The 15,199-nt window shown below is 42.7% G+C and overlaps 1 protein-coding gene across 1 annotated transcript in view; it reads left to right on the top strand.

Moving 5' to 3' along the window:
- Positions 1–15,199, top strand: part of LRP1B (LDL receptor related protein 1B) — a 631,601-nt gene that overhangs the window by 192,901 nt on the left and 423,501 nt on the right. The window contains exons 17-18 of the mRNA XM_069982660.1: positions 4,913–4,993; positions 7,556–7,723. Of these exons, the coding sequence (XP_069838761.1) occupies positions 4,913–4,993; positions 7,556–7,723 (249 nt within the window). The remainder of the gene's footprint in view (positions 1–4,912; positions 4,994–7,555; positions 7,724–15,199) is intronic.

Here is a 15,199-nt window from a genome sequence, read left to right as displayed (position 1 = left end):
AAAGTAAAAAGGGAATGATTCAAAAACGTGGCAATAAAAATAATTTATTATATTTGCAAATGTCAATAAAATTATGATTTGCATCTAATTAGGGAATAATTTTTTTTTAACTTTCGTCCATGATTGGTTCTCTTTAAAGGTGTATGGCCACCTTTAAAGGGGATAGTCTAAGTTAAATTGTCTCTTCTCCCTATTCACAGGATAAGAGTAGGTGTCCGACTGCTGACACTGTCAACAATTTCAAGAATGGGGATCAGAGTGTTGAATAAAATGTCACACATTCACATCATTGCTCCATTTATTATCTACGGAGCTGTTAAAGATAATTGAACACTGGATAGGGTATCGGCATGCATGTTTGAATTGCCAATCTGTTCCATAATGGGTCCCCATTCTTGACACTGCAGGGCATGCCAGAAGTTAGATCAACTACAGTCTGGCACTTATCCTCCTTTCTGTAGTAAAGCGATACCAGATTTGGCTCGGAATACGAATATTCCTTTAAGGTGGCCATGCCTGAGCTCTCATGCAGCCAGCAGCTTTTTTTCCTCAACCTAGCATATACCTTTAGATGCTCAACTTATCCCACCATATGAGCGGTTTAACCAATATTTATCCAATGTTTAAAACCATTGTCCTGAGTCCTGACTTTTCACAATCTCATTAGAACATTATACCAATTAGAAATGTTATCTAACTCATACAGACCGGAGCAGGGACTTCTGTCAAAAGACAGGAGTCCCTGCTGCAATACAATAAGCAGGGTATTTACTGGGGCGGGTGCAAAGTATGCAGCCATCTGGGGCCAAGCGGTCACGCTTTATGCACCAACACTCGTACACACACTATTTTCACTGGGCCAGGGGGTTCTGCCTTAGTCCTGTACAAATTGGATCCAATGACAGATGATCCGTTAATTAATTTCTGGATACTTCTCTAGATATAACATTGTATACAGCAACACTTGTCACAAAATTTTGGATAGGAATCTAAACTGCAGAGGAATCTAACAGACCCCATTATAAATCATGCAACAAATCTGGCATTACAGTGTGGCTTCTGCTAACATGAATAGAGTAATACCTTCCACGTGACAACCAACCAATGATGCTTTAGAATAGACAGTAGTGAAATGAATACATGAAGACTATGCCTACAATCATGGCTGTTATATCTGCCTGTGTAAATGGGCCTTTAGGTTGTCATGTAGCAGTTCCATCTCACCTGTGGCTCTGCTATATAGGGCTCTGCTATAGAAGGGGACCTTTCTAGGTCAAATAGAAGTCCATCAGGGCAAACTTTCATTGCAGCAATGTTTGATCCCATGAAGTTTTCTTTGCTGGTGCCTGCAGTGAGTCAGTGATCCCTGCCGGGAGAGAGAGCAGAGTGTCAGGGAGAGACACTTCCTCCAGGACAAATGAGGTTGTATGAAAAACCATCAAGTATAACAGGTCACAGCGTGCATGGATCTCCATTGTGCAATACACTGAAGTACTGTATCACAAATTACCTCTGTGTCTAAACTTTGTAGATAATTCGGAGCGTTTGTCACTTGGACGTGAGAATTGATCTTCCATTCTCAGCTTTTCTTCCTTGTATGACCCTGCAGGAGCGAGCACTTACCATGTAAAAAGGCCTAAAAGATGGAGGGGGCCAGCTCTAACCAAATCATGTATCCTGGCCTTGTACAAAGGATAACACATTATGTCAGCTCCAGAGCATTAATGATCATGTGAAATGCCATGTGATCGGCTAATATCTACAGGATCTGTGTCCGAAAGGTCTGCAGAATCATATTAAAGGAGTACTCCGGCCTAGCCATATTTTTCAGATATGGCTGGGGAGGGGGTGATTATGGATGCCGGAGGTCACTTACCTCCCCGGTTCCAGCGCCGGTTCCCAGATCGCGGTGCCCCGTACCCCCGTCCCGCGGTCGCTTCCTGGTCTGAGCTGCCGCACGAGATGTGACGTCTCCAGGCAGCTCAGCCATTCGGCGGCCATAGCAGACTCCCGCCTCGGCCGCTGAATGGCTGAGATGCCTGGAGACGTCACGTCTCGTGCGACAAAGACAAGGAAACGGCCGTGGGACGGAGGTGCGGGGTGCGGCAATCCGGGACCCGGCGCTGGAATCGGGGAGGTAAGTGACCTCTGGCATCCATAACTACGCCTCCCCGGCCATATCAGAAAAATATGGCTGGGCTGGAGTACCCCTTTAAGGGGGAAAAGGAAGGAGCTTTGCAGTCCTACAAATTCACTAGAAAGATTTGATAGATGTTTGGAATAAACTTTCAACAGATGTGGTTGGTAAATCTACGATAACAGAAAGTAAACCTGCCAGGGATAAACATATATCTACAATTAGAAGGGGAATACTAAAAGGGACGAGTAGATGGGCCAAGAGGTCTTTTTTTTCGGACAATCTTCTATATTTTTTATGTTTCTATGATTTATCCCTTTTACTACGCTACCCTAGCCCACCAGGGATGTTATCATTAGCATTGTTATTAGAGATGACCGGACTGAACTGCACAAACCGAGATTCTTTTTCAATTTTGAAAAAAGTCTTAGTATACATAGGAAACAAAAAAGAGCCTCTGCTTACCTGTCTGCTCTTCCCCGGTGTCCTCCTACTTCCGTATCTCCTGCTGATAGCATCTGCCTCCAGCCTACTTAGCCAATCACTAACTAAAATAGGACAGCACCACGGCCAGTAATTGGCTGAGCGGTCTGTCACTCTTGTCTCTTCAGGAAATGAAGGTGGCACAGACAGGTAAGTATTGATTTTGCTTAACCGCACTAAAAGAGATAAACATATGCAATTATTTTAGTGCGGCTCGTTTAAGGTCTGGATTGGACGAACCCAAACTTTTCTTTAAAGTTTGGCAAATTCTGCTGAAGCAATCTTTTAAATGTTTCATTATCCCTACTATAATTGTTATTGCCCTAGCCCACCAGGGATGGTCTCAAAATGCCTTGCAATGTTATAGGCCACAAAAAATATTATAATTAACTCCTTTTCTGCCCTATCCCATCGAGTGCTCTTATCAAGCGTGTCTACTCGCTTTATAACATTAGTGATAGAGATAACAGTCTGACAATTGTTCAGCTGACAATTATTGAAGGTTTCAATGTTTTAGCCCACCAGTTTCAATGTCATAGTCCACCAGGGATGTTATCATTTACCACTTTCACAGCCCAAGTTCTCATTTAGCTCTGTGATAGCCCACCAGGAATGTTACTGTTAACCCCCTCGCCGCCCCATCCCACCAGTTATCATTAGTGCCTTCAGTATACAATCTCTCCAGGGACATTACTATTAACCCTTTCACGGCTCTCCATCACTAAAGATGTTACTATTAACCCCTTCACTGCTCTACATCACAAGGGATGCTATTATTAACCCCTTCACTGCTCTACATCACAAAGGATGGTAACAATACCTTCTTTACTGTCCTGGACCAGAGGAAACAGAACACGTCCAAATGTAATACCATCCTGTATGAAGCCTTTATCACCATATGAGCACCATATCAAGCAAAAAATGTGCCTAGCAGAATATGATTGGGGATCTCTTCTGATGGATCTTCAAAGATCATACTATAAAGATCTGGGTCTGCTGTTCGATCATCTAAGATGCTGTTAGGTCAGTTCATTTTTCCACTATGTCTGCATAGAATCTGCATACACAGAACTGTACGCTACTGAATATAGTATTTTGTCAGATTTTGATAAGAATCTTGCTCAGTAATTTTATCCAAAACCAAAAGAGAGTTCAAAACACAGAAAAAGGTGCAAGTATTTCATTATATATAACTCACAGGGGCCACCCTGGTGTTTCCCTATTTAGGTCCCAAAGCTCGCACCAGAGTAAGGACCTGAGGGACTACGTATCAGGGTGGTTTGGTGCTCTCCCCACTAGGAGGCACCCCTTGGCAATGGGCTTCCTTCTCTGGAGAGAGGGATATCTGGCTATTCCCGTGTTTTGAGACTCGTAACTGAGGCTCCACGGACCCCTTTTTTGCATATTCAAATTTTGCATGGGACAATCAATGGAGACTCGTAAATGAGTACTCCATTGGAATTTTTCACTGTTCTCCCTGAGTTCAGTGATTTGTTTTATATATATATATATATATATATATATATATATATATATATATACACACATACACTGTGGTACCTTGGTTTAAGAGTAACTTGGTTTAAGAGCGTTTTGCAATCGCCATGATTTCTATTGTAACGTCTTGTGAATTTGTTATATTGCCACACCTGTACATGTCTCCTTGGTGAGTGACCCCCCGCTGTGTACCCAATTGATGTATTATGAATATTTATCTGTAAAGCACGTTATTATCTTCTATTAGAGTTGTTTTTCACTATGGTCACTTATGCACATTGTGACTTATTCCAATATGTCCTACTTTGAGATTCACTGTCACTTTATATTGTATGAATTTTATATGTATTTCACTTAATTTTATATGTATTTCACTTGATTTATTGATTGCTTTTCAATCATCTTATTTGTATGAGAACACATTTATACCATGTCTTGAGCATATGTTGCTTGATAAAGCTCTCAGCGAGAGCGAAACGTCACAAGTTTTTGGGTGAAAATAAATACCACAGTTTTTTGAGTTTACCTGGAGTGCTGCGGTTTTCTACTTTTTTAGATAGATAGATAGATAGATAGATAGATAGAAGATAGATAGATAGATAGAAGGTAGATAGATAGATAGAGCAAAATCATGGGATTGACATATATGTATGTATAGATCTGCTTTGAAATAAACCACTGTTATTCCTGTTCACTTCATTAGAATACAGCAGTATTTTCATCGCTAGATATAGATAGATAGATAATAGATAGATCTCATAATTTTCTGAATATCTAATTCATTTTTTCACACAGAACTTCAGACTTGTGACCCTGTGACGCAGTTTGTTTGTGGAAATGGTCGATGTGTCAGTCACAAATGGCTATGTGATTCAGGCAAGTGCAAGCATGTGTTCTATCTTTTTATCTACTGTATCTCTTATCTATCTATCTATCTATCTATCTCCTATCTATCTATCTATCTATCTATCTATCTATCTACATCTATCTATCTATCTATCTATCTATCTATCTATCTATCTATCTCCTATCTATCTATCTATCTTTCATCTATCTATCTATCTATCTATCTATCTATCTATCTATCTATCTATCTCCTATCTATCTATCTATCTTTCTATCTATCTCCTATCTATCTATCTCCTATCTATCTATCTATCTATCTATCTATCTCCTATCTATCTATCTATCTATCTATCTATCTACATCTATCTATCTATCTATCTATCTATCTATCTACATCTATCTATCTATCTATCTCCTATCTATCTATCTATCTCCTATCTATCTATCTATCTATCTATCTATCTATCTATCTATCTATCTATCTATCTCCTATCTATCTCCTATCTATCTATCTATCTAATCAAATCAAATCAAATAAGCTTTATTGGCAGGTCCAAGTTACACATTAGCATTGCCAAAGCATGGGGAGAATAGGGAGTTGAGGAAATGGGATTCACCCGGGGTCGGTGTACAGGGGTTCATGATGTATCATGGTGTGTGTGGGGGGGGAAGATACATTCAGGGTCGGGGTATCGGAGTCCATGACCTATCGGGGTTGGGGTATTGGAGTCCATGACGTATCACGCTCCTCTCAGTCTATGGCAGGCAGTGACGTATTGTGCCACTATAGTCGCTGTGGTCTCTTCTTCTCCCAGCAGGATGGGTAGTTTCTCTTCCTCCTCCATGGTGGAGAAGCCTGGGAGGAGGTTGGAGAGTCTCCTATAGTGAGTGTCCCTCACTGTTGAGTATTTGGAGCAGTGTAGCAGGAAGTGGGCCTCATCCTCCACGGCCTCCTGGTCGCACTGCTGGCACAGTCTGCTCTCCCTGGGGATGTAGCTCTGTCGGTGCCGCCCAGTTTCAATGGCCAGGTTGTGGGCGCTCAGTCTGTAGCGGCTCAGGATCTTCCCGTCTCTGGGGTTGGGAAGCTCCTCCAGATATGGGGCCAGTCTGTATTCCCTCTGCAGGCTCTGGTACACGGCCAGCTTCTGGGATGCTCTGACCTCCTCCCTCCATTCTTGGATGTATTCTTCTTGTCTCCTGGTTATTGTGTTCCTGATCCCGGCTTTTGTGAGCTGGTATGGTGGGATTGTCTGGTTGGGCTGGGTTCCAGAGGGTATGTTTTGGGGCTCTGCTTTGCCTGGGGCCCCTTGGTGTAGCAAGGCTTTATGGTGATAGGAACCTTCACTACTACCATGTAGGTGACCCCAGAATGACAGCGCCCTCTTCTGGATAGTTAGGTGCAGGGGGAATCTGCCCAGCTCTTCTCTACAGGCACAGTTGGAGGTGCTCCGATGGACCTGGAGGAGATGCTTACAGAACTCCAGATGGAAGATTTCCGTTGGGCTGGAATCCCATTTTGACCAGTCGGGGTATGTGTGAGGACCCCAGACCTCGCTGCCATACAGGAGAATTGGTGCAATAATGGAGTCAAAGATTTTAAGCCAAACCCTGACAGGTGGCTTAAGGTGGTAGAATTGTCTTCTGATGGTGTAGAAGGTTTTGCAGGCTTTGTCTCTCAGCATCTCGATGGCAGATTTGAAGCTCCCCGTCTGTTCTATTATCAGGCCCAGGTAGGTGTAGCTGCTGGTGGCTGTAAGGGGCTGGTTGTGTAGCGTGAAGGTAGGGGACCCGGCTGACTTTGTTTTCCTTCTCTGGAACACCACAGTGTTGGTCTTTTTGAGGTTGATGGGTAGAGCCCATGTGGTGCTGAACTTCTCCAGGATGGCTAGCTGGTCTTGGAGACCTTTCTCAGATGATGATAGGAGGAGAAGGTCATCCGCATACAGAAGGAATTTCACCTCGGTGTCATGGAGGGTGAGACCTGGTGTTGGGGAGGACTCCAGGGCTACTGCTAGCTCATTGATATAAATGTTGAAGAGTGTTGGGCTGAGGCAGCAGCCCTGCCTGACTCCTCGGCTCTGCTGGAAATAAGCCGTTCTCTTCCCATTTACCTTCACGCAGCATTGGTTCCCAGTGTAGGAACTTTTGATAACATCATAGGTCTTTCCCCCTATTCCACTCTCCAGCAATTTTAAAAGCAATCCTGGGTGCCACACCGAATCGAAAGCCTTTTTGAAGTCCACAAAACATCTCCTATCTCCTATCCTATCTCCTATCTCCTATCTCCTATCTATCTATCTATCTATCTATCTATCTATCTATCTATCTCTTATCTGTCTATCTATCTATCTATCTATCTATCTCCTATCTGTCTATCTATCTATCTATCTATCTATCTATCTATCTATCTATCTCCTATCTATCTCCTATCTATCTATCTATCTATCTATCTATCTATCTATCTCCTATCTTCTATCTATCTATCTATTTTTCTGTATCTTATCTATATCATTCTTATCTATAGATATATGATTACATCTTTTCTCGACATGCACATGCTTTAACTATATCAGCTATTGCCTTTTTCTGTAGATGATGACTGTGGGGACGGCAGTGATGAACATGGATGCTCGGTCTCGTGCTCAGACAAGCAGTTCCGGTGCTCTAGTGATCGCTGTATACCGGCGCACTGGGTGTGTGATGGAGACAATGATTGTGAGGACTCCAGTGATGAGTCTCACCCCAACTGCTCCAAGACAGGTCGGTGTCCTCAGAGAACACAAATGTATTTACAGCAATAAACAGATCTTTACCACAGTATGTCACCTGCTGGAGTGCAGCAATGTAGCCTCACAGCAAAGCCAACCGCTGGGCTTTGATATCTGCTCTTTTATCTCTTCTTCTTTGATACATTTACAAAAATATATTAAAAGAAAATTCTCTCTCAATAAGCTGGAAGTCTGAAGAACGGCACATCTTATCCTGCTGCCATAATTCTCTTGATCTGATTAAGCCCACAGTGCCCTCAGTCTGATGCATCATTCCTATCATCAGATGAATTGTGGGGCCACCAATCTGTATCGGGAACACAAGACACAACATTATAACCATTACCGACAGCCATCAAAAAGACATCCGATATTTGCTGATGACAACCTTCAATAATAATCATTATAGAAGGCCATTGTTAGCAAATATCGGATGTCTTTTTGACGCCCGTTGGCAATGATGGTCCCAAAATCCTGTAGTGTGAACTTGCCTATGAGGCAGTTTTTGCCACTAGGCACTGATGGTTTATTGCCAAGGGCCGCACCCTGAAAGGGGGTGGGGGTTGCATCCTGTTGCAATCACTAGTGAGAGGGGGCAAGGTCATGGTCGCTGACCGCACTACCGCTAACCATACCTCTTATAGGCCACATACCCAAAGACCATAGCCACAATAAGGGGGGGGGGGGTTCAGAACTCAAAATAGGAAGGAAGGACTTTACCTTATAATATAGGAATCTGAGGTGATGTCCCTCCTCCATACTTTACCCCGTAGGCTGTTTTATGCCATACACAGACTGAGGGAGAGTCACCTCAAAGAATTTTAGTTTACCTATTAAAGGGGTATTCCCATCTATCCTAACATAATTGGAATTGTCAAGTCAGATATGTTAAGCAAAAACATTCATTTTGCAAAAACATCTCCTTCCCCTGATATGCTCACTTATTCCTTAACATTGTCTGCTCTTAAAGCAGTGGTCTGGGTGGTATATATAGCTAGGTATACATATTTAGATATATTTTACATTATGTGTGCACTGTATCTCTTTATATACAGCAGCCAGATCACTGCTTTTAGAGCAGAGTGGTGGTCTGTAACCTACAGTAGACAACAAACTATTAACAATGTAAGGGAAAGAACAGAATATCAGGAGTAGGAGACAAGTTTGGTAAATGAATTTATTTGCAAAATAATTCAACTTGATGCGTATTACATGTATTACTCCATACGTGAGATAGGAATACCCCTTTAAACATACAGTAACTGGATTTTGTAACAGACCAAGGACAATATATTCTTATCACCTTCCTAATCCCCTTATCCACATTCATCACTTATATACTCTTTATGTCTTTATACCCGGTACAGTTAATAAATGCTCGGCTGGACATAAACATTAGGGGATGTGACGCCATTCTGAAGCAATGTGTATCTAAGTCCTGGATATCTCCCTGAGTCTGAGGCCCATAAAATTTTAGAGGACATAGTTTTCTGGATAACAGGACTATATCCCCCATATACCGGATGCAATATCACACATTAACGCTGTTTATAACAACATAAAATACCATTGAAAGAAATCTCGGTTTATGATCTTCTGTAAATCTATCACTTCTTTATTACACAGCATTGGAAGTGGAAAAAGAAGCCAAAAACTACTGTCCCCAGTCTTCTTTATGTGTCGTATAAATCCACCATGTCACTTTCAATGTATATTTTTTTAGTAATATTAACTGCATGGTTAGATTACTATTAATTTATTCACATTTTATATATAGCACCGACATATTCAGTAGCGCTGTATAGAGATTTCCATAATATATTTCCTTGACCTGGATCAGTTTAGAATCTAGATCCCTAGAAAGAACCAATGATTCACCACTGATTATTAGGGTGCGTTCACACGTACAGGATCTGCAGCAGATTTGATGGCGTAGATTTGAATCTGCAGCAGATATGTAGCAGATCTGCAGCAGATTTGATGGCCTAGAGTTATTTTGCATTGAATCTGCAACTTTAAATCTGCTCCATCAAATCTGCTGCAGATTCTGTACGTGTGAACGCACCCTCATAGTAGGTTGTGGACTCGTCTGTCTTCCTGGTTAACGCCATATGAGTACATGTAGCCAGTCTTATACATGTTCATTAAACATCTTTGATGATGTGGTTGTTGTGTAGCCCTAGCCTTAATCCCTAAAGGGTTGTTACCACGTCACAGATAGGCAATAAACTGATTGGTGAGGGACTAACCACTAGAACCCCATTTCACTGGAGCCCCAAAGCTCCATTCATTCTTACTGAACATTTCAGCACCATGGACAGGGGATTAGAGGCTGAGATGGGAATATCCATCTCCAGTTAAACCAGCAATCTGATTCATATCAAAATTAATTAAAACTTTGTTTATTTTAGAGTCTGGTAGGTGTGCCCTACTAAGTGATTGACAGCTATCTCTGCATGCTCATAGAAGGTAGGCAGTCAATCACCCAGTATCTAATAAAATATATCCAGCCCAGTGGCTATAGAAATTAAGATTTGTATATACTTTATTTAATAATTTCTAGTATACCTAGGTCAGAGCCATATGGTGTAAACAATAGGGATGTTGCAGAGAAGACAAACACTAAAAAACATTTAAAAACTGACTTTGCTGTCCATCTGAAGCAACCACAGTGCAACTTTTATTTCTTAAGGCTATGTTCACACTACGTATCTTTCCGGCCGTAGTGCGAACCGCGAATATACGCACGTAGTTTTGAGGTTGATGCGTTCGCTTGAAAGTATACGATATACGCCCACACAGTGCACACTACGTATGAACTTACGACCGGATCGTATACGACGCCGTGAAAAAAGACCATTGTTTGAGGACGGAAATGTTCCAACTCACGGCCGTGGATTTCCATGCGGTCCCGTACAAAGTACTTATTTCAGCCAAATTGAACTTGATTTTTCGATCCAAGAGGTTCTGTGAGTTTTATTGGGCTGGGAAAAGATTTCCAAGTAAATGACCTGTTTCAGATCGCTTCGAAACAAGCTAGGGAAGCATAACTGTACTACGGGCGTATGTTCGCTGTTCGTACGCATCCGGCCGCATGTCGATTTTTCCCACGCCCGAAGTTTCAGCCGCACATGTACGCCGGCATACGAAATGCGGCCGGAATCGTACGCAGTGTGAACATAGCCTAAAGGAGTGGTCTGCTTTAGAGAACCCTTTTTGTCAATGCCTCCATAGATGATAGGTTGTTCTCAGAATCCCAACGATCATTTGTAATATTTAGTGAAACATGGCTGCAAGTGTTCAGTTTGCCTGCAGTGCCCCCGCAGGTGAAGACTAGACATGAGCGAGCATCAAAATACTCAAATTCTTATCTATACGAGACTCAAGTTTTTAGCCAGGTGGCCTTGCTCGGCCCCCAGGTGATTATGTTAACTCTCTGGGGGCTAGAATATGCTTAGTGAGTGGGCAGAAGGGAGTGGAAATATTATACTTACTCTGGTGTTCTATCTGTCTTCACTGTTGCCACTGAACCAATTAGCTGAAGATTGTTAACGAGCACCTGGTAGTTTCAAGTAGTTTTGAGTAGCCTGATACTAGTGATATTACTATGGTGAATACTATACTTGATAGAGCATTCTTACTCATCTCTAGTGAAGACGCGTCACACAGCTTCATTTTTAAATCAAAGGGTCTGTCTGTGTAGTGTCCTCCAGAGTGAGAAAATCTCTTGAAACCCCTTTAGCCAGCTCAGGAATACATCAAAGTTGCATTTTGATTGGTTGCACCATGACCATGTCCATAGATGAAGAATACTATCTCTCCAAGGCAAACAACTTATGATCTATAAAATAGACTTATATTCGGTAACCTCCTGTCCATTTTACTTCATCATCATTTGTCTGGTTGGAACATCAGATACACATTTTACTCATTTTTCACCTTATGCAACATAATGTCTTGAAGTGCGGTGCATGAAATATTATACTATATGGCAACGGGCAATGAAGTGCAGAGATGTAGTCCCATACTTGATCATGATAAAGGATGTTATTCTAAAAGCTGTAAAGTGAGAATGTGAAGGATTTCTATTTATCTATTCAAAGTCATGACTAATGTTCATCAGCGATCATGTGTCCTTCACCATGTTGTTCTGACCACGTTAAGATGCACTAAAGCAATGTAAAGAGCTTATCGTAGGACTCTCTTCTGTTCCCATTATAACAACCAATGCTATACATCGAGGTCATACCCGGCCCTTCAGCTTTACTTGTACTGATGAATATTATATGTTATGTTTTTATGCTCATGGTATTATCACTGATGTTCTTCTTTTTTGAATGGACAGCTTGTGTTTTGCTGACTATCCTATAATAATGGCCTTTTGGTATTACATAATGCATCCATGAGATGCCTGGTTACTTCTGACGTACTTATTTACAATACAAGATAACTTGAAGAAAAAGAAAATCAACCTCAACAATAAAAAAAATGCAATTTTAAGAAAGTCTATATTTAAAGTGATTCAAAAACTCATTGTATCATCCAGATCGAATATTCTACTCTTACCTACATACATACAGTATTAGGCATGTGTTGCCTATACCCTCCAATTTCATCAGGATTGGACAACAATGTAACATGCTTAGGCTGGGTTCACACAGTATATTTCAGGCAGAATTTGGTCCTCATGTCAGGTCCTCATAGCAACCAAAACCAGGAGTGGATTGAAAACACAGAAAGGCTCTGTTCACATAATGTTGCAATTGAGTGGATGGCCGTCATTTAACGGTAAATAACTGCCATTATTTCAATACAATGGCCATTGTTTTAAGATCAACAGCAAATATTTGACATTAAATGGCGGCCATCCACTCAATTACAACATTGTGTGTACAGAGCCTTTCTGTGTTTTCAATCCATTCCTGGTTTTAGATGCTATGAGGACCTGACATGAGGACCAAATACAGCCTGAAATATACTGTGTGTGAATCCAGCCTTAGGGTCCTCCTATCCTTCCTGGAACCCTCTTTCCCCAGTTATGGTGGAAGGTAGCATAAGGTATGTCGAAGTTCAACTATCTGATCCTTGTGAGATAAGGGTAGGTTCGCATTTCCAGCGAGGCTTCATTTGGGGAGCTCCATCACAAATTCCATTGATTTAGCAGGATCCATGCAGACAAAATAATACTACAAGCAGTAATATTTTGTCCAATAAATAAATGAACACCTGACAAAAACCCAACAGTCCCCATTGAAGTCAATAGGATTTCTTGGGTATCCGTCTGCATCAGTTAATGTCCAATCTTAAAAATATTGCCTGACTCTTCCAGTGGGGCTTCTTTGAAGAGTCCATTCTGTGTGAGCCCAGCCTATGGTGTACAAATAGGGTCTAGCAGTGGCTTTCCCTCCCTATCAATATAAGAGTCCATATGCTGTATATGAGAGAATTGATGAAAAAGCATTTAGAAGAGACAGTTATCTTATATGTATGCCAGCTTCAGTGATAGATTAGGATTAGGATTCACACAATAGCACATGATAAAGTAAAAATAAAATAAATCTTTCAAGACTGTTCCAAAAACCGCTTTGATATAACTTCTAAAAGCGTTTTTTAGGCAAAAAAAAAGACTGAAAAAGTTGATTGGAACCCACACTGCACAGTGAATGGTAGTAGTGGTGGCAGCGATGTGTAACTGCAGCTCAGCTCCTATACAAAGCTCCTTTACAGAGCTTACTACGAGGCCCCATGCTCCTGCAGGCAGGATGGCATTTATAATTGCTGAATTGTTTGTGCGGCCCTTTGCTACCATAATTTGTTGTCCGCACATTCTCTATTATGGCCCTATACTAAAATATATAAACCAGTTTTTCTAGTTACACCTATTGGTGGTAGCTAATCTTTAAGTAAATGTCTAAGTCTTCAAGGGGGTTATCCAGTGTTTAAAATTTTGTTTATATACTGTATATCCCCCTCTGCCATCCCCCACCTCCTCTGTGCATTCCACCATCCCCCTTGTGCCATCCACCCTCCCCCTTGTGCCATCCACCCTCCTCTTGTGCCATCTGCCTCCCCCTGTTCCATCTGCCTCCCCCTGTTCCATCTGCCTCCCCCCGTTCAATCTGCCCCCCCCCCCTGTTCCATCTGCCTCCCCCGTGACATCTGCCTCTCCCCATTCCTTCTCCCTCCCCCCATTCCATCTGCTTCCCCCCTGTGCCATCCACCCTCCCCTTGTGCCATCTGCCTCCCCCTGTGCCATCTGCCCCCCTGTTCCATCTGCCTCCCCCTGTTTCATCTGCCTCCCCCTGTGCCATCTGCCTCCCCACTCTTGTGCCATCCACTCTCCTCTTCTGCCATCTGCCTCCCCCTGTGCCATCCACTCCACCCCTGTGCTAACTGCCTCCCCCCTGTGCCATCTGCCTCTTCCCTGTGCCATCCACTTTCCCCTTGTGCCATCTGCCTCCCCAGTGACATCTGCCTTCCCCCTTGTTCTATCTCCCCCCTATTCCATCTGCCCCCCCATGCCATAGTCACCCTTGTGACCCCCCATCTGTGCCAGCCTCGTTGGTGGCATAGTGCAGGGTGATCAGCCAGCAGTGCCCTGTGTTTGCTGCCTGGCTGATCCCTTGAAAGCTCTGACTCTGCTGCAGCAGCACTACTATACATGAAAAGGTTTTTTAATATATATTTTCCCCTGTGCCCCGTGCTGCCGCCTCCACGTCAGTGGTATAGTGCGCAGGGAGATCCTGCTAGCAGCACCCTTTGTGCTGCTAGTGGTCCCCCTGCCTCTCTTGTCCCCCACCTGGCTGTTCCTTTGCCCCCCCCCTCACCTGCCCACCCCTTTGTCACCCTCCCCCCATCTCTCTTGTTCCTCCATCCCCATCTTACCTGTCCACCCCTGTGCCATGCTCTCCCCTGCCTCTCTTTGCCCCCTAAGACCGTTCCTCTCCCCCCACTTCACCTGCCAACCCCTGTGCCATCCTCCCCCTGTCTCTCTTGTTCTGATCAGTGACTAATCACTGAACAGCAACAAGTGGGCACAGTTTTTATTTTTTTTTGTTAAGTTACAGACTACACATACACTACACAACATACACAGTAGAAGAGGCATACACTCCTTGCCCCAAACACCAAAACAGCCAGTGAAGGAGAAAAGGGAGATCCCACCTTCCTCGTTTTGACCTCCTCCTCTTCATCATCTAGCGATGATGAGGCCCCAAGGCGCAGAAGGCATCCAAGGCGAACTCTTCATGCACACACCCCCCCCAAGGCTTTCCTAGCACCCGCTTAGCATTTAACATCCACATGTGGGGTATTTCCGTACTCGTGAGGAATTGTTCTACATGTTTAGTAAGTTTTTTTCTTTTTAAGCCCTTGTAAAAATGAAAAATTTGAGGCTAGACTAACTTTTTAGTAAAAAAAAAAGTAATTTTTCATTTCCTTGATACATTGTGCCTGCCACCAGTGGTGT

Source organism: Dendropsophus ebraccatus, chromosome 9, assembly GCF_027789765.1.
Source record: "Dendropsophus ebraccatus isolate aDenEbr1 chromosome 9, aDenEbr1.pat, whole genome shotgun sequence".
Classification (NCBI taxonomy): Eukaryota; Metazoa; Chordata; class Amphibia; order Anura; family Hylidae; genus Dendropsophus; species Dendropsophus ebraccatus.
Note: the sequence above shows the minus strand (reverse complement) of the source record. Positions and strands in the feature narration are given on the sequence as shown.